Raw genomic sequence first — 20,306 nt, forward strand, 5'->3', positions numbered from 1 at the left:
AGATTTTGATCATTTTCTTTCGAAAATAAAATGAATCATAGAAAAAGTAAAATCTTCTTTCGCGGTCGTAATGTGTTAAATTCGCATACTGCGTAAAATTGAATGTAGGCATATGGTGATTTTTACAGTTTGTGTTGTGAATTTTTTAAAGACTATTTTGCGTACCATAACAAATACATGTATATCACTACGCATGGTTACATTTGTTAGATTTTAAGCGCTTTTATGACTGAATTAAAATTATTGTTAAGGTTATTAGATCTATTTATGTTAAATGTCACGTTAATAAATCAAATGGGATAAATAGAATACTAGGATTAGCGTTGAATACAGAGAAGTTTATGTTGCTCGGCTCGAACACCGAAAGCGCTCGCCAAGGCTCGCGCTTCCGGCGTTCTAAGCCTCGCAACATAAACTTCTCTGTATTAAACACTAACCTAGTATTCTCTATATAGTTATTGACATCATTAACTGCACTTTTTTATGCAAAGGGATAATGACCCCTTCAGTCCATTTATCGGGGAAAAAGCCCGATACAAAAATACCGTTAAATACATCACATAAATGGGCAGACAAAATATCACTGCATTCAAGAAAATATTCATTTAAAATACAATCGCTACCCGATGATTTATTACGCGTTAAATGTTTTATTGCATTCTTAACTTCTTCAATTGATATAGGTACGTCAAGTTCAGGAAATGCAGAATTTTCTAAGTTAAAATCATATTTAAACAAAAATCTTCTGCTTCAGTATTGCAAAAATCCGACATATTGCTACTAAGGTTTTCAAAAAACTTTGTAAATTCTTCTAAAGATATTTTATTTTTATTCACGTTAGTTTTCGATTTGAAAAATCGCCAGAATTCCCTTGGTTTGTGTTTTCTTAAATTTTCAATATCCGACATTTTTTCCTATAACAGCAGGCTTTCTTCTTACGAATTAAATCCATTATAATGCCTTTTACTTGTACATAGGTGTTCTCTTTTTAGATCTGTTTTACAAGAGTTAAAAATACGTAGAGCTTCGTGATATAAATTTCGTGCAGTCATGCACTCGTTAACAAACCATTCTGCGTTCCTTGTACAACTATCTACATTGAAACTAGGGTTTGTTTTATAAACACATGTTTTGGAAAATAACGGATCAGCAATACTGCGAATAGTTTCAGTAAATCTATTCAGCACGTTATTAATTGACGTTCTACATGAATAATCTACATTTTGTACAATGGTATTAAAAACAGGTAACAACGAAATAATTTGTGAGCGAAATTGCCCACGTAATGCATCGTCCCATTTATACTTGACATCAGTGAATGACTGGTAATCGGACGGGACATTATTACATAATAATGAAAAATTAACGGGGCGTGATCGCTAAATTCGTTAAAATCATGCACGGTAAAATCAGATATACTTGAAAAGCTGTATTCGGTTGCCAACAAATAATCAATTACAGACGTACCGTTATTGGAATAAAAAGTTTGCTTACAGCTATTGCCAACTCTACCATTAGCAATTCGTAAACAAGTAGATTTACAAAAATCCAGTAATTTTACTCCGTGACTATTTATCGAGCTATCAACTGAGGCCCTCACAGAGGTGTTATCTGGACAGTAATCGGCGTCATCATAGACAGTATTAATTATATCGTGTACAATGTAATCGAATTTATTGCCAACTCTACTATTGAGATCACCAACAACAAAGATTTTACCGAATTCAGAAAAATAAGTTATATCGTTTTCTAAAATTTCAAACAAATCTACATTAAAAGTGTTATAAACTGGAGACTCATGCCCCCATACATATGTTGCGCATATATAAAATCTTCTGATATATTAAAAAATAAGTGGTCAAGTTTCAACCAGATTATTGTATCGAAATGATTTTTTACAATTTTAATACCATCGGCTAATTCTTCTTTAATATATATAGCAATACCACCACTATTTCTACGCGCTTTTTGTGTTGAAACTTTCTGAAGAAGTTAAAAGACACATATCCATTTAAATTGACATCACTGGAACTATTAGCCCAAGATTCATACAAAAAACATACATCATGAGAACTTAAAATATTTACAAAATTGTGAGATGACTTCTTTAAATCCGTAAGTCCGTTAACGTTCCACGACAGGATAGATATTTCACCACCGCCGTGCTCCTACGCGCGCACCGGGGCGCCGTCAATGTAAAGCGTGTCGTAGGCCAGGTACGCCCGCTTACCCAGCCGCCTCGCCTCCTTCATTTTGGCACTAGTTGACGCCTTTTCATCATGACTTCAGAGGGGAATTGTTCGAACACCCGGAACGCCGTGCCATCAAGCTCCTTCCACCCTTTTCTCACCATTTCTCTGTCCTTAAAGAACGAAAACTTAGCAACAATGTTTCTTATCTTGCCATGTGTCGGCGATCCCGGAGACCGGTGAACACGTTCGAATCTAATAGAGGTAGCTACTTCCTGTGAAAGCTTGAAGGCGCTCACCAAATGCTGGCGTAACTTGACCTCCGTCATCTCCGGCGTCTCCATAACGTTTCCGGTTGCCTCTGGTATTGACGTGAAGATAAGGTTGTTTCGCATAGACTGCGATTGAAGGTAGCTTACGTCCTCCCGAAGGGTATCACGGTCCTTTACTAGCACCTGGACCCTCTCTGTGAGCTCTGCAGCATGGATATCTGCCCCATCTACCTTAACTTCCAGGCGTGATACACGCTCCTCCACCTTTTTAGCCCTCTCCTCATGAACCACCCACAGCTGCTTCATCTTCTTCTCGAAACTCTCCATCCGCTTCTCGATCGAGTCCATCACACTCATCTTTGCCTCTAAACACTGTAAACGAGATGAGACGGACTTCAGAAGAAGCATCACATCACGAATACTGGGCTCCGCACTGCTGTCTGCCATGTTGTTATCGATACCACTTCCGGTTTCACTGATACCACTTGTACCACTGGTACTTCCATACTTCCACAACCGCTAGAACTAACAAACACACTATTTTCTAAAGCGTCTACACCAAACAACACTGAGTTCACCTTATTTAGAATATCGCTAACTGACACGTCGCCTTTATCAGAGTCCGAGGACGGGCCTCCTTGCTTACGCACCTTGACAGCATTCGGATCATTGTTATTGTCACTACTGTTTCTTTGTTTTCTTTTATTGCTTTTCGATCTTGGCATTGTCCAACATACTATTCCGATGTAAATCACATGTGCACATATAATCCAATTAATTTCCAATCAAAATAATAACCTAAAACATGTTAAATGCTAAAATGTATTAATTTTCTCTCCCGCTAAAAACCTGCGACCGCTCACACCTACATCACGTGCATCACATCCAACGGTGATAAAGGTCGCTGCACTGTGTATTGATCAGCGCTGATAAAGGTCGCTGCACGGTGTATTGATCAGCGCTGATAAAGATGCACTGTGTATTGATCAGCGCTGATAAAGGTCGGTGCACGGTGTATTGATCAGCGCTGATAAAGGTCGCTGCACGGTGTATTGATCAACGCTGATAAAGGTCGCTGCACTGTGTATTGATCAGCGCTGATAAAGGCCGCTGCACTGTGATCACTGCGGAATTGCACTACCCAGGGAAAAAATAGTGGAATGCCATTCTCCAATTACTATGATATACCATGTTATAAATTAACGCATAACAGTAACTTGAAACTGTCACAAAGTGCATCTAAGCAAATAGATTGGTGTCAGCTACATGTTTTGTTTTTTTTCGTAGTTTCAAAGCTGCATTATTTACGGTTGAAACTAGGTCTGTTCTTCCAATTGCGGATGTGTTGCACTGAAAGTGAAGGTTATGAAACGTTTATCTGGCATATACAACGTCCGATGTATAAAAAGACATGTCCTTCGTCAATTAAGCAATTTTTTATTCATGCGTTTTATAAGATTTTAATGTCTGACCCAACATGCACGATACAGTGCTGTGCTAGGAATTCATTTGTTGTTACTACACGTACTGATACGTCTTTAGTATCGCATTTCTCCATGCAATGTTTGCAGTATTTCTGTCGGAAAAACTTAATGGCTTACCATAGTTCGATTTCACATTTTCCATCCTCCCCGTAACTATAGTCACCTCGCGCGCCACTGTCCATCGGACCTACAAAATACGTTTATATTCTCCCTATTTATGCTGTTATTTTATTTTTCGTTTCAAATTATTATGGTTGATGCATGCATTGTTTTCGAACTAGAAAGCAAAGGCCTTTGTTGCATGTACGTAACTACAATATTTCCTAAAGGGAGGCCACATTCTCTATGATGACAGAGTGCAATAGTGTATATTCGCGAATGGGATTTTATGTTATTTACACGGACAATCAGAAAGATTATTGCATGTTTTGAAGAAAAAATCACTATCATATATTGCCGGTTGACATTTGGTCGTGAACAATTATCTGTTACAGTTGTTACTAGTATGACAATAATGAATGATGTAAATTGTTAATAAACAGACGCGAGAAGAAATAATAGCGTAAGATACAACGTAAAGGTAAGATGAAATATGTATATATAACTTTCCGTCAAACAGTTTAACATACATGAGCCTTTGGTGGTTGTACACGTATAACTACACCCTTGTTCCACTCATGGATCTTTTGAAACTTGCCATCTTTGCCTACAACAAGCAGCTATTTTAAAAAGATACCAGTAAACAGCAATCGTAAAAATTATAATGTACAATAGTAAATTGTGTATGTGATAGCATTTGCAGTTAATGCCGTCATTACTAATAAAGTAATAATGCTTAACTAATAAAAACATATTTCTTATAAGATCCCACCTGGTTTCACCCAACAACCTACGGCGATTTTCTCTCCTGGTTTCAACGTCCGAGGTTCGTCGTAGACCAACACTTCATAACCACCACCTCCGTAATGGTACACGTTGGTGTTATCATCTGCGTCCCATGTCACCCATATTAGGGAATCTAAACAAAATTATATTTGGAAATGTATCTATTTGTTTCTTTAAGACAAATTGTATTATTGTTATAACATTTTATTCACACTCAGGAAAATCAAATCGAAGTATGACTTAATATACATAAAATGATATTCAACTTAATAACTAAGTCTTCTAAGTGACCTTTCGTAAAGATTTAAGTGGTTGCTGGTTTAGTATAACCACATAATTATGAACGTTGTTTAACAATTTCAATAGGTATCTACACTTAACCTAGTTAACATCATTACTAACTGAAATTTACAAAAGACGTTAATATTATCATCACCTTCCTCGTCATGTCCCACAACTGTGCCAGGCTCACCGTGATCTTGATTTTCGAGTGCCAGTCCGGGCCTCTCCGAACGCGGGAACCAATCTTGGGAAATATTTTGCTGGGCACTTTCCTTGTACATATTCTCCGGGTCTACTTGCCGAGTTCGAAGTCTAAGGTTTAACGATTCAACACGAATCTCAAGCATGTCATCCTAGAAAACCAATGTCTGCATTAAAATATCTTAGAGCTGCATATAATCGTGTAGGACAACGCTTATAAACGGATTTGAAATTGTTTTATCTGTTAATGTCGCACTTTTCTCGAAACACATCTATTTTGCATAAGTGTTCTATAATTTATCAACGGATTTAAACAAAAAGTAAGTGAGAAAAATCAATAAATTTCCCCTTTGACAATGTAGCACGTTTAACCCGAACATAGCCCGTTAGTCTCAGCACGTCATAGGGACGTTCGGTAACATGGAATTCGAGAGACAAGACCACACGTCTTGCGTTAGAAATGTAATTGAATGTATGTCGTGGTAAGGCAATGATCTGAGCACGGTTCACAACAATGCACGTGTTTAATTCTATGTAACATATCTGGGTATTGAAGTTCTTATAGTTTCGTTTTAGATTAGTGTATTCCTCTTTTTGGTTAGAGTAATGGTCGGATCCGGGATTTTCCATAAAAATTTAGAAATCCTGGCAATCTTTATTTTAAAGATTTATTTCTTTTGAACCCAATTCACAAACATCATTGCGTGTTCGTTTCACAGTCGAAAAGAAAACGTACGCGCGCTTTTGTATGAACAATGTGAACCACTTAAACCATGATTGTCCCAACGGTCGATACAGTAAGATAATATTATTATGTTTGGCAGCTTTCAAATAGTCGTTTGTGTTATTCGCGATGTAATATGGTAAGTTATAAGATATACATATTGTGGTATGCAATAGAAGTTGATCTACGCAATTGTGAACGTATTGACTGTTTTTCAACTTGTTTTCTCTTTTTTAACCCCATAGATGAAGGTAGTTATTTCGTATGTATCGTATAGACTCTCGGCTGTGTATAAATATTATATGCTTTCTTTAAATGACTTTTTGCTTAGCTGAGTGAGGTCATTTTTTACATTGAAGTATATCGATATCGAAATTAAATTATATCGCTAAGAGTAACGACATCAACAATTTACACCAATAATATGTGTGAAGTGAGGGACATTCATGGCGCAAATATTTGTAATTTAATTACCAGATCTTCCGACGAGAACATGCCGTCATATATTGGTGTTAATACAAGTAAATCTGTTTTAACCTACAAAGTAAACAATTTAAGCGTAAATGATATAAGTAATGGCTAGAACGTTTTAAAAGTTAGTATATAGAATATACTATGTAGTACAGCATTTATGATATTATCTTAACAATGTAAAATAACTAAATAATATAGAAACAAAACCAAAAAAGTTTACAGCAAATTCAACATATAATATATATCGTTCGCAAGAGGTAACCGTTTTCCGACATACATAAATATACAAAGCTTTGCTTTCATTACCACAAATAACAACAAAACAAAATCGATTATAACGCAAAGACTGTCAATATGTTACAAATGATCCGCACATCATATAATTCTGTTGATATAAACGTTATTTCACAGTTCCACCAGATCGGTTCAACAAACACAATTTGTGCTTACAGAGAGATAATGCCGCCGTGCAAGTCGACGTCCTTCTGTGTGATTGTACAATCTCCTGCCAGCCGGCTTTATAACGTTTACAAACTCCTGTAATTATTTTGGATTGTAAATAAAATGTTCATGTACATGTAGGAATACAAATGATTTCAATATGATAATGCGCCTAACGAAACCAAGGTCATCAGATTAGAAAAAAGATTATGCGAATAAAATGGCAAATGCATTATAACAGAAAGAAGTACGTCATGCAAAATTTGTAATTTTATAGTATCGACAAGGATATTACATTATACGTTTATGACAAGCTGAATCAAAGCAGTATTAATACATTTTTAACAGCAAATTCACACACAAGAATATATCCTTAATATTAGTTTGCAATAGAGCAGATATTTACTTTCAGATACACACATGATAAACATAGTTTATGAAAATCACGTGTTCACTATAAGTAGTGACCAAATTCGCTACTTTGAGACAAATCTTGACCTGCTAGCGAATAGGACTGGATTTGGATAATGGGCTGAATTTAAAATATCTCGATTCCAGAAAAACATTCACAAACTAAATATATATTCATACTTGCGAATTCAATCTCGAAAGTATGATTTTCTTTAGTTATTTAGTTACCTGATCATAGTCCTCCCACGGGCACAACAAACACTGTCATTCCCCTTCGATCTAGGTCCCCCCAATGCTGACATGACGTTGGCTAACGTCTAAAACGTTAACGTAGGCGATGCCATGAAAATAAGGCTATTTTAAGGGTCGTCTTTATAATTTAAAAGAAATATCCCTAGCATAGCAAACGGTACAGTATTTTGTCCTGGTTACAAGTAACATAATATGCATGTAAAATACAATCAGTAATTCAAAACCTATAGATTTAATGAGGTAAACACAACGCATAAACTGTCAACTAAATTACAAGCATATTATAACATCATGACAAAATGCTTTTGTGGCTAAGATACACATATACTTAAATATATTTAAATACTAATGCTATACATTATTGCTCTAGTTCGATAAAATGCACTATGATTGCAATTCAAAATTATACAATTATAACAGCCATATCAATAAACAACAAATAATGTTTTCACTACCCTCGTCAGTCTTTTCCCAATCTGGCACATCGGGTCCCTGGGTCAGCAATGTCTCGGTTGGTCGATAGTCGGAAAGGATGATAATTTTTGGAAGAATGGTAACTCCGTTACTAGTGAACCTTGCCTCTGTATAATCGTTAGACGTAAAGTATATATTGCAATACAATATATCAAGAACCTTCATATGGATAGACGTATTGTAGTTATTTAAGCACACTATTTATGAAAATTTGAAACGCTTTCCAAAACGTAGGACATGTATATATATACGTGTGCAGGTACCAACATAATGCAACTGGCTTGGAAAGACATCATGATCTTGGGAATAAAGATCAAGTAAGTTTCCGTTCTTTTGAGTTTGGTTTGTTTGCTTTGTAAGTGTTGTGGCACACATCTATTTAACATTTTAAGCATATACACTGAATATTAATGTACATTACAGCAACGAAAACAACAACAAACTTTTGCATGACATCGCTCCTGCTAAACCCATCCATAATCCTCCATACAACGGACTTGGACCACCCGGCGTCAACGATCTGCAATCGAACAATCAAAGTAATTAATGTCGCGTAAATACGGTTTTGTAGAAAATGACGAAAGTAATTTGTAAGTACACATTTTAACATTCTAGAACTGTATGAGCACAGGAACCAGTAAATCGTTAAAACATATTGATATTTTTTTTTCAAAGCAATTGTATTTGACTAATATTAAAGCTAAGCAGTCAAACATTTTACCAACGATTTCTTGAACTGAATCATAATTTGACGACAGCAGCATTTGTAACCTAGTCTCGTGTCCAAACGTTGCAACGGCGACATATTCGTCTTTCAGTTGCTCATCTCCAATAGATCTTATTTCGTTTAAACCTATTTTTAAAAAAATATTAAAGGCTGACTTCATGACAAAACAAAAGCATAAGTAGACGTATACCTGTGTTAGACTGTTAGCATGAAGTTACGACATTAACATATTTTAGCATTAATATGTGTGCATAATTTAAGCATTTAAAAACGTTCAAAATACAGTTTTTCTTTAAAATAATTGATTTTAATATCGAGTATGCACACTGTAACATACAGGCACCTAATACATAAGTGGGAAAACATATTTTCCAGTTATAAAAATGAGGTAATTCATTTAAATTCTGGCGTCTCCATGACGCTTAATAAGACGAAATATTTGATGATTATTTCCGTACGATAAAGCATTTAAAGTTCTCCTGTTTACCAACAATGCTGACAAAAATCAAAAGCATTTGCAAACAGACTAGAACAATAAACCCCGTAAAACGTGGACAACAAATAACTTGCAAAACACTTTAAATGTAGGTTTTAATTAAAAACAACAACATCTGTCTGGCTTAAACCATGCAGTAATCAAATGTTTTTGATCATCTTGCGAATGTAAATTTAGTCTAATGATTGATAAAAACCTTTAAACAAACTGTACAACAATCACCATCAATCAGCCATCAAAAGCACCATTTGATTCAATCTAACTATTCTACGATACCATTGTTAAAGATTTATTTATAGCACTGCTCCATATTATAAAACATATAAATAACTATTTAAATGCAAATGACAAGACTGAAACCTTTAAGAAAGTCTTTGACAAATGTTTTGGTTTGTTTCCACGCCTCTCCTGTCGCCATGCTCTCTGATATGTCCAGTAACAGCACCGTCACAATGCATTCAATATCACTCGTTGTCTGTAAAGCTGGTAAAAAGTAAAGTGATGGACAGGAAGGTCCTAGATTGCTCACCAGTCCTTTTAAAAGGTTTTGTTGCAAAGAAAGTATATATAAATCATATACCCCTTGCATATCCAGCTTTTCACTCGGAACTATTTGAACAAACTTAGGAGGGGACCAGTTTATGATTTTTGCCATCAACCAAGACTATTGTCAAGCAATATAAGTCCCCTACCGGCTCCATCAATGTCAGAAATTCCAGATTTTTTTAAATATATATTTGTTGCGATAGCATCCAAATTTTTTTTTAGGAACAAAATGAAATGACATGCATAATGTCCATATTGCCATCTATCCATGTTTCAAATTACATGAAAAAATATTAAAAACTTTAAAAGTTATCGCAGGATCCAGAAAACCACCATTTTCAGCAGTATGTCTAGTCTTTTTGTTGCCATAGCAACAGAATTTTTTTACGTCGGAACAAAATGAAATGACGAGCATAATGTCCATATTGCCATTTATCCATGTTTCAAGTTTCATGAAAAAATATTAAGAACTTTAAAAGTTATCGCAGGATCCAGAAAAAACACCATTTTCAGCAGTATTTCTAGTCTATTTGTTGCCATAGCAACCAGAATGTTTGACGTAGGAACGAAATGAAATGACGTGCATAATGTCCATATTGCCATGTATCCATGTTCCAAGTTTCATGAACAAATGAACGTATAGAAAGCAAAGACAAGATCGCACCAAATCATTGAAATTCTCGCTAACCGAATGAATCCAATCCTTACTCGAGATCATCCGTAACACGAAACAAAATGAGATCGCTAAACAATGTTTTGATCCTTAAAATTGACAAATGTTTCCATTTTATCGATTTATTACACATATTACTTGTTTAAGTGTCTTCTCTATTGTAATTAATTTTCGTATGATACTTTTTGTTGTTGGAATTTTTTATAAAGCATAATAGCATTGGACAGTCTATATAGATCTTTAAGTCATTTTGCTATCGACGTCAACATGTCAACATTAACCATGTTAAACCTGGCGTAAGACCAAGTTGGGCATAATTTGATTTTTTTTTACACGACCATTACATGAATATACAGACAAACTAAGTATTTTAGTTTGGGAGAAGAAAGTTTCATAGTATACGTATAAGGGAAAAAGATGCCCTTGGAGCCAGATTTGATCACAGTTGCATCATTTCCATACACATTTTAAAGGACGCCTTTTCTTTATATTTTGTACATAAGAGCTTTGATGTTTCAGAGTAGAAGATATCTTAAGTTTAAGTGTTTAAGATATTATTTTAACCTGATGATCTATTTATGGAGAGGTCCGGAACAATTTAGCAGGCGCATCCGTTTAAATGACAAGTCTACAGGCGACTCATGACATATGACGGACAAAAGCCGGTTCCAAAAGCTCACCCCTAGCATGTTGTGATTGGGCGAGCTAAAGTCGAAACGAAAATGATACTTATCAATCATAAAAACAACTAGAAATGGCGCGGCAGAGGCCGACGCGTATCCCCACGCCGCATGTTTGACCCAGGGGGCACCCCAGGGTTGATAATAGGGCCATGCATAGTTGAGATTGACCGTATTGTCATAAGATATGTTCAGTATCAATTTGAAGTAAATCGGTGTACAAATGAAGAATTTGTAGTAAAAGGCAATTTTGGGTGGGCGTGGTCTATGTGGGCGGAGCACCCCATGGTTGGTAATGGGGCCATGCATAGTTGAGATTGACCGTATTGTCATAAGACATGTTCAGTATCAATTTGAAGTAAATCGGTGTAGAAATGAAGAAGTTATAGTAAAAGGCAATTTTGGGTGGGCGTGGTCTATGTGGGCGGGGGTGCCCCAGGGTTGGTAATGGGGCCATGCATAGTTGAGATTGAGCGTATTGTCACAAGAGATGCTTTGTATCAATTTTAAGTAAATCGGTGTAGAAATGAAAAAGTTAATGTAAAATAACATAAAAAATGAGTGAAAATCTCTGACCTGGCCCCACCCCAACCCCCATAACTGTTGACCCAGGGGTCAGATCACAATTCCAAATAGTGCAGGGTCGCACATATGCTCATAACTACCATGTGTGTAAGTTTCAAGGTTCTAGTGCTAACAGTGTAGGAGGAGATAGTGGCCAGGACGGACAGACAGACAGACGGACGGCGGAGATAACCACAATATCCCCACGCTTTTCAAAAAGCGTGGGGATAATAATTGGATAACTTTGCACTTAATTTAATCGTAAATACATACATACATGAAATAAGAATACATAATACTGATTCGTGAACAGATTGCGTGAATGCCACCTATGTTCCAAAGGCTATGCTTCTATATTTTACTATGGATCTCTTACATGTAACGAGACTATACTTTACAACGAGAGCTTTGTATATCATATACAATACCAGAATTGAGCGTGCTTTGTGCCAATGTCCTCCATATATCCATGTCCATATAACTCTTGGTAGTCTGTCTAATCGTTTGCCATTCTGAAAGTAAAGGTGTTCAAAACTCAAAAACAATCATTTTATGTCTCAAAGAATAATATGACTTGTACGCTGTATATTGTAAGTTGTGAGCAAAACGTATGCTTTGGAGGTTAAGAATTTTCCCAGCAAGAAAGAATGATGTTTCAAGGAGTGTAAAAATCAAGTACGTCAGCTTTACAAGTGATTTAATTTGCATACCTGTGTCAGGTTCAGCAAATGTAACTCTTTTTGTTTTTCTTCTAGTTCCTTGAGTATCGAACCGCTCTGGATTAAGCGACTCTCTTGTGGTGGTATACTCACTGCATGGATTAAAATAGTTTAAAGTTGAAGTATCAATATTAAAACTTAAATACAGCGGAAAAACGAACAAAGTTGGATTTTGATATTAAATGTTAAAATTTACTTTGTCCTCTCTCATTTACACACACACATTTCGATATATGGCAAAAGCTAAGATATGTTTTTACGCATGCGTTTAAAATGCTTGCATAGAAATCAAATTACTTGGGGTGCTAATTTATTCGTTAAGCGCATTATTATATCCGTTTACATCCGTGTAGTTTCTAAACACGTGAAGCTGAAATCGGCCACATCACCAAAAGACGTCTTGTTATGTAGGACAGTGCTTAAACTGCAGAATTAAATGTCATAGATTTTATCGGTATTGAAACTTTAACTCATAAATATTCCGAAGGCAAAGCGAACACAGAACATGAACACGATTATTTTACTCCACTGGCAATACTAAAATATCAAGTTATTAGTGTAAACGAATGTTAACCTTATCGAATTTTCCCCGCTAAACGGGCGATTGGCGGAGGAATTGTTTTGGGCAGGTGAGAATGCTGCACCCGTCGAAGACGATCTGTTTTCAGTTGAGTTTCCAGTTGAACCTTCGCGGTCGCTTTGTGAAACATTCGTGTTATCACTTTCAACAGATTGCGTTCCTGTCGTCGAAGCTTTATGTACATCTTCTAAAACGCCTTCATTTGACTGACATGAGAGTATCAAATCGTTGAGTTCTACTATCTGTTGTTGTATCCGTTGGAATCTATGTTCGTGTGTGTTGACGCCTTTGTCGTGTGTACTCGCAAAACGGTCAAGGCGAGAACCCAGATTTTGTATATCTTCAACAAAGATGGCGCCAAGTATTAAACATATACATAACCATAGCTCCCGATAAGATGCACATCTGCGAATAAGCTCACCACAATTTTTTAAATATTTTTTCTACAACAGCAGAGTGCAACAGTACCTAATGTAAATCGCCGTACGCATTTTTGATTCGTTAAGCTGTGTAACCATATTTACCAATACTCACGTACAGATTACGCTACAGATAAGTATTAGAACCAATTTTAAGCGAATCAAGCGAACCAATATGTCTCATTAAAATGGTCGAGTGGAAAGCCGTTTTAAGTGTCGGCCGTCGCTCTTTGTCTGATATACTATGCAGCATTAAAATATGTCAGACGCGATGATTCTAAGGACGCTTCTCGAATATAACATGTGATAGTTATTGACCTTATAGCTAAAAGAGTCGATACATTTAACAGAAAAACAACACGTCATGCTAGCTGGCCAATAATAACGCAAAATAAAATTGAAAAGCAAATACAAATTGGCCTATTATAACCAAGATGTGCTAGAAATCTGATTGATATGTGAAATATGCACATAAAAGAAAGTTTAAAGAATCTAGGCTAATGTTAGTGGTTCATATGTTAACAAATGTACTTATAATGTACTTGTAAAGGTCAATACTTTTCATGAAGACGATGTCTTCTTTCACACTTGGTAAGTAAATATTATGTATCCATAAGCCTCCATATTTTTCACTACATTAATTCACTTTCATATAAAAAACCTCCATAAACTATCGCAACATTCAAGAACACGAACATGCCTTTAAAGTGAAAATATCTAAGATACATTTTAGAGATGACGAATATAGGTCAAGCCTTATTTGACCAAAATATCAGGAGGGGTGTAATACACTACAGGCAAAAAACATATGTTTTGGCGTTTTGATATACGTTTGACTAATTCTACTGCACATTTGTTTCAGTTTGAAAGACCATCGAATGCATTCTAACACGTATATATACACACTGAGTTATTTCTCATATGCCTAATAAGAAAATTAGACACTGCTTACCTGTTCGAACTTGGGATATACGATCGCCACTGCAATATCCGTTATTCAATATTAGTAATAGATATTTTTCTGAAAACCTGTGTATATAGTTATATATGTGTTATGCAAAGCAACAAATAATAATTAATTGTTATTGGTTCAGCAATATTACACAAAATTTATATTGTTATATATAAACACATTAGCTTCTGATATATTCGCACGTTAAAAGATATCAAAATATTCATTTTAAATACATACTTTTATAACACTCAAATACCTACTTTATGGTACATGCATTAACATGATTGCGCATATAATGAAAGCTCGACGATGAAATGAATCCGTTAATGAACAAATATAATACATGTACACACAGGCAATACAAATTAAGTCATAGTTGACCTAGGCGCTCACCGAAGCAAACGTGCATCAATGTTAAAGGGACCTTTTCAAGTTTTGTTAAATTGACAAAATTAAAAAAAAACATGTTTCAGATCCGCAAATGTTCGTTGTAGATATGATACTTGTGAGGGAACACTAATACTGAACATTTTACATGTTCTAAAATACCCATTACATGCATCATTTGTCGATTTAAAGACCTGACAATTATAAAGCGTTGCAACGCGAAACGATATAATAATTTGGATTGTTCTGTTGTTGTCGTTATATGTTGTGACACTACGAGGAGTATTTATTAAAAATATAAAATACATCACTCCTTGTGAGAGCACAGATGGCCGAGTGGTCAAAGCGTTAGACTTTTACTCCAAGGGTAAGTGGTTCGAGCCCAGTTGAGGGTTACTTTTTTGTTTCTTTAATTTTTTTTACTGAAGATTTTTAGATCTTATGTTTATATTTATCAATATAAAGCATTTAATGACAAACTTCAAAATCTGTGAAAAGGTCCCTTCAAAGTCTTTACCTGATGGTCTTGATTTTTAGTTCATGTGATCCAATTTAAAACTTGGTCATTATATGGCGTAGATAAACATGCAGATTAATAGTGAACGTTCTTAGGCTGCAAATGAGGCCTGCTAATTAATGTCATTAATGTAACATCAAGAGTGGTGACAAGGTTTGTTCAGAATTTGATATGGTTACCTGGATTTTAATCCTTAATGAGCCAATTACAACGTTGGTGTAGATAAAGTCAATATAAACATTCTGAACAGGTTTAATAAAGAGTGGTTTTATTTCTGGTAACACAAGTTTATATGATTTGACCGGGTGACTTACCTTTCGACCAAACTTGTGAAATATTCAAACGTGGGCTCGATAGTGTTTATATAAACATTATGATCAAGTTAAATTAATATGGAGTAAAAATCGCGGCCTCTTGCGTGCTTAAACGCATAACGTTAAACACGCACAGCAATGCAACAATGCATACAACGCTGACTCAGGATTGATCACGATGACTCCACACGAGGATTTCGTGTGCATTTGATCAAACAATACAAAATAGTCCATGAATATACATGTTTACAACGAGTTCAAATAATACGACTCAAATAACAATACTAGTTCGGTACATACCATTGACATTTTGGTGTGCGTTGAGAAAGCTCGTCGAGTCTTTTTTTAATCTTCAGTGTAGATACCTTGATCTCCTCTAAATCGGACTTAAATGGTTTTAAAGACATGTTGGTTGAATGAATTACTGTAACGACATATGCAAATTTAAACATTCCAGTATGTACATTGTAAGAGTGTCTCTGACGTATTCAATAACAATATTGGTTTGCATCTCAATACGTTTTATTGTTATCGAACGGTCAAACAAATTGAGAACTTAAACATTGAAGATCTGAAGTTAGTGTAAGGTATCTACCAATACATTATTAAAGATCTGACATTTGTGTATATGTACTACTTAATACGGTAGTTAAATCTGTAACAGGGTATTAACTCTGACACTAATCTTTTAATATTACTAACCCATGCAAGAATGTGAGCGAGTATCAGTGTGGGTGCTAATTGGTGAGTGCATGAGTTACTAACACTGCATGTTTTTATGTGAGATGTTTTAACTATATTATTTCAATGGTTTTATACACTAGTTAATGATCTTTCCATCATAAAGTCTCGTAAGAGATAGATGTTGGCATTTTCCATGTGTCAGCATATATTTATTTTAAAACTTAAGTCCTCAGGTCGCTGGCCATCATTTTCAATATTATAGAAATCTATAAAATAAAGAATATATACAATAACCCACTTGTGTCATAAATACACAACCCGGCTACAAATGGCGCCCAAAGTGTTTTTGTGATGGTCAGGACCTAAGAAGGAGCTAAGAAGCCCAGGAACGTATCGGTTGCCTCTAAGAGGATAGATCCCCACTGTCCACTAGTTTACATCAGACGTTAACCACGGCTGTCCAGTCCATCCTGGAATTCCATACCAACGGCTACAAACGGCGGATTCCTTACCGCAGAGATATAACCTTTATCCAGGTAACAGTTTGGTTACCAAGCGAGGAATCGAAACCCGGCCAAATTCAACCCGAATTCATTAGCTGAGAGTTTGACGTACTCCTATGGTCAGACTAGACAGTTTGACTCTCATATTTTGCTTGTCGAAATATTATTTGCATTTGTGCCACTCGTGTGCATACATGGACTTGATTTAGCAAGTATCAAACTTTCAACGTTTGAGTGAACCCCAGTGACAGTACACGACGAAGGACCAGATCCGTTTCAAACGATTTCCAGCGTATATGTTACACCACGGAGCGTAGCGTATAATGTCATCTAGAGTCCGCGGTTACACCACAGTGACGGAGTGAACTGAACCAATCTGTGGACATATTTTATTTTGTGAATTTTTTTTAAGTTTTTAAATGTGTTTTAAAGGATCTTAGGATATTTGGAACAGAAATTGTATGTAAGTACCTGAATTTGTTTTTGAATCTTCCAAAACTTTGTATCATTTTATAATTTTTTATATTATTCCAGCAATATTCCGTTACAATTGCCTATTAAATTTAGAGATATTGTGCTTGATTTTGAACTCTCATTATTAAGCAGATTTTCTATGCTTTGTGGATTTGAATCAATTAGAATTCTTTAATTGTGATATAATTTGAAAAAAGTGCTATTATATCTCAATTTTAGAGTATTCTGATACATTTTGTAGGTTGAAATTTAAATGGTGTATTGACCTTTGACGTCACTAATTTTTGTGTAGTCCACATTGTTGTTGTTAAAGCTACAACGGAAGTCAATTTTGGGAGTAATTGTTTATCAGTTTATAGGAAATATCATTATTTTTTTTTAAAGAATAGTGACTGTGTAAGTGTTACATTGTACATATTCTGCATAACTGTGATATTGTTTCTTTTGTATGAATTGAAATATAAAAGTTTATTTAAATAGTCTGCGTAATAAGATTATTCATCAGTAGACAATAATTTACTTTTATTGTAATTGAATTTCTTTTTGAAGTTAATTGAGATTATATTACAGTAATTTTTGATTTTTGTAATATCTTTTTGTCTTACAGAAATGTAATTAACAACTTATATAAGTGGATTTATACTAACAATTAACATTAGTAGGGCACCATCACTGAGACGAGTATTTTGCACATACCCTGTTGATTTTAATTATATTGATAACATTTTTATTTCCGAAACAATGTCGGACACTGAGAAGGTAGAAGGTGCTAAAAATACCAATGGCATAGCAGTTGAAATGTCTGAAAAAGACATGATTGAAAAATTGTTGGCTTCAGGTTACACAATTTCTAAACCCGAGTCTGATAAGCCTTCAAATACATTGAACTTCTTGGACAAACCCGAAATTTTGCATTCAACTCCTTTTCCATTGAATCCTGAACATATGTTGCCCTCTGGAGGTGCAATTCCCAAAACTTCATTTCAGAAGTTCTCTTTTGCACAGGCAAATTATAATGTTAGTTTTCAGGAGAATCATTCTTTAAATGCTCATATTCAGTCTTCTGTACCAAAGTTGCCAATGTTTTCAGGAGATGAGCCTTGTCCAAAAGGAGAAGTGTCATATAATGAATGACGTTTCGAGGTCAAATGTTTGAGATCTGATAATGTTTCACAATCAAATCTTTTGCAGGCAATACGAAAGTCAATTAGAGGCCCAGCAAGGAGATGTGTGATTTCTTTGGGCGAAACTGCAACTGTTGAGCAGATTTTATTTAAAATGGACTCATTGTTTGCCATTTCTTTTCATAACAATAATGTTATGCAAGATTTTTTCAATTCTCTTCAGCGGCCTGATGAGTCTGTCACTGCATTTGGCTGTAGACTTAAATACATTTTGACTAGCTCAAATGAAACTCTTAAATTGAGTCCTGAATACAGAAATGAAATGTTGCGTTGCAAATTTTGGACATGCCTTTGTTCTGAGAAATTAAAATCTCAAACTAGAAACAAGTTTGATGCAATTTTGTCATTTGAGCAGTTAATTAGAGAATAAGGGCAGTAGAACATGAAATGTCCCTCGGCCCTGTTGCTTCACAGTCATTTAAAGCGAAAAAGGTTCAGCAAAGTGTTGTTTCTGCTGATTCATCAGATTTTAAAATCAGATTAAAATCTCTGGAATTGAAAGTGGAAAACCAGTATGCATCTGTGAACAAAAAGCTTGATCAATTATTAGCTAATTGTTCAAGTTTTCAGAACGAAAGTAGTAATTATTTACCTCAAAGTTATAGAGGTCAAAATAGACGTTTTTATGACCATGGCAGAGGTCAGGGTTTTAAAAACCGTGGTCAATGCAAGAGTTTTAGAGGCCGTGGCAGAGGTACATATAATGATACATCTGCTAGTCAAAACGGCCAGACATATCACCCAAAAAGAGTAACCGCTTCTGTTGCAGGCCAAACAGAGGCTGGTAAACAAACTGGTCAACACAAATTGTATTCCAGATAAGTGGGTGAACCAAATAAAAGTAAAATAAGTATCAATGTTTGTCTGTTCACAGCATTGATTGATTATGGTTCCATGGTAACCACTATTTCTGAGACTGATTTAAACTTTATGAGTGAAAAACCTAAAATTTTACCTTTAGACACACTAGGTTTAAAACTTAGTACTGCAGACGGTTCTTTGTTGAAGTACTGCGGGTATATAGAAGGTACACTGTGCGTTCCTTCTTTGTCACATATTGCTTTGGATGTGCCAATTTTAGTTATAAAAGATAACTATTTTAACAGAGATTGTCCTGTAATTGTTATAAGACTCATGCGTGATAAAGTTTCCCAGAATGACAGTGATGTCATTCCTGAGGAATGGAACATTGCCATTGCTACATTGAATGAGACGTCATTTGCAGCCAAACTATCTAGCAAAAGACCAGTTAAGCTAGGTCCGTATAAAACAGTGTCTTTGAATTGTGTGGCTTAAGGGGTGAATCATGCTATAGCCAATGTAGTTACGGAAAATCATGATCCCTCAGCTAATTACTCTGTATGTCCAAGAGTAATCAAAATGCAACAGCATGGCAATTGTTGCAAAATTTCTGTGAAAGTTTGCAACATGACTGGCAAACCCATTGTTTTTAAGCCAAAGTCACATGTTTGTCAGATTTTTGAAGTTGAGGTCATAGATAATTTGTCCTCAAGTTTTCAGAATGACTCTCAACAGAAAACACCATTAAATGAGTGTACCAATTACCTTGGAGTTAAGACACCCGAACAAGTACAAAGGGTTCAACAAGTGCTAGGAAATTGGTCACAGGTGTTTTCCAAAGGTCCTACTGATATAGGTTGTACAAATCTTCTTAAACACAAGATTGTGTTAGAAGACCGAACCCCTTTTAAGCAGACGCATACCACCAGGGTTGTATGAAGAGGTGAAACAACATATTAAAGAAATGTTGGATGCGAATGTCATTCGTGAATCA

General features: G+C 35.4%; 1 protein-coding gene across 9 annotated transcripts in view; it reads right to left on the reverse strand.

Moving 5' to 3' along the window:
* LOC127877467 (uncharacterized) overlaps positions 1-20,306 on the reverse strand; it is a 192,362-nt gene that overhangs the window by 148,089 nt on the left and 23,967 nt on the right. For 2 of the 9 annotated variants that reach the window (XM_052423384.1, XM_052423378.1), the window contains exon 2: positions 15,967-16,052. The exons of 2 other annotated variants lie outside the window; for them this stretch is intronic. In XM_052423384.1, the coding sequence (XP_052279344.1) occupies positions 15,967-16,052 (86 nt within the window). Of the gene's footprint in view, positions 1-8,810; positions 8,943-9,672; positions 9,796-12,203; positions 12,288-12,485; positions 12,587-13,068; positions 13,415-14,445; positions 14,523-15,966; positions 16,091-20,306 lie in introns of all 9 variants that reach the window. 5 more of the 9 variants (XM_052423387.1, XM_052423376.1, XM_052423381.1 and 2 more) reach the window with 5 other exon arrangements.

This window comes from Dreissena polymorpha, chromosome 4 (assembly GCF_020536995.1).
Source record: "Dreissena polymorpha isolate Duluth1 chromosome 4, UMN_Dpol_1.0, whole genome shotgun sequence".
NCBI lineage: Eukaryota > Metazoa > Mollusca > Bivalvia > Myida > Dreissenidae > Dreissena > Dreissena polymorpha.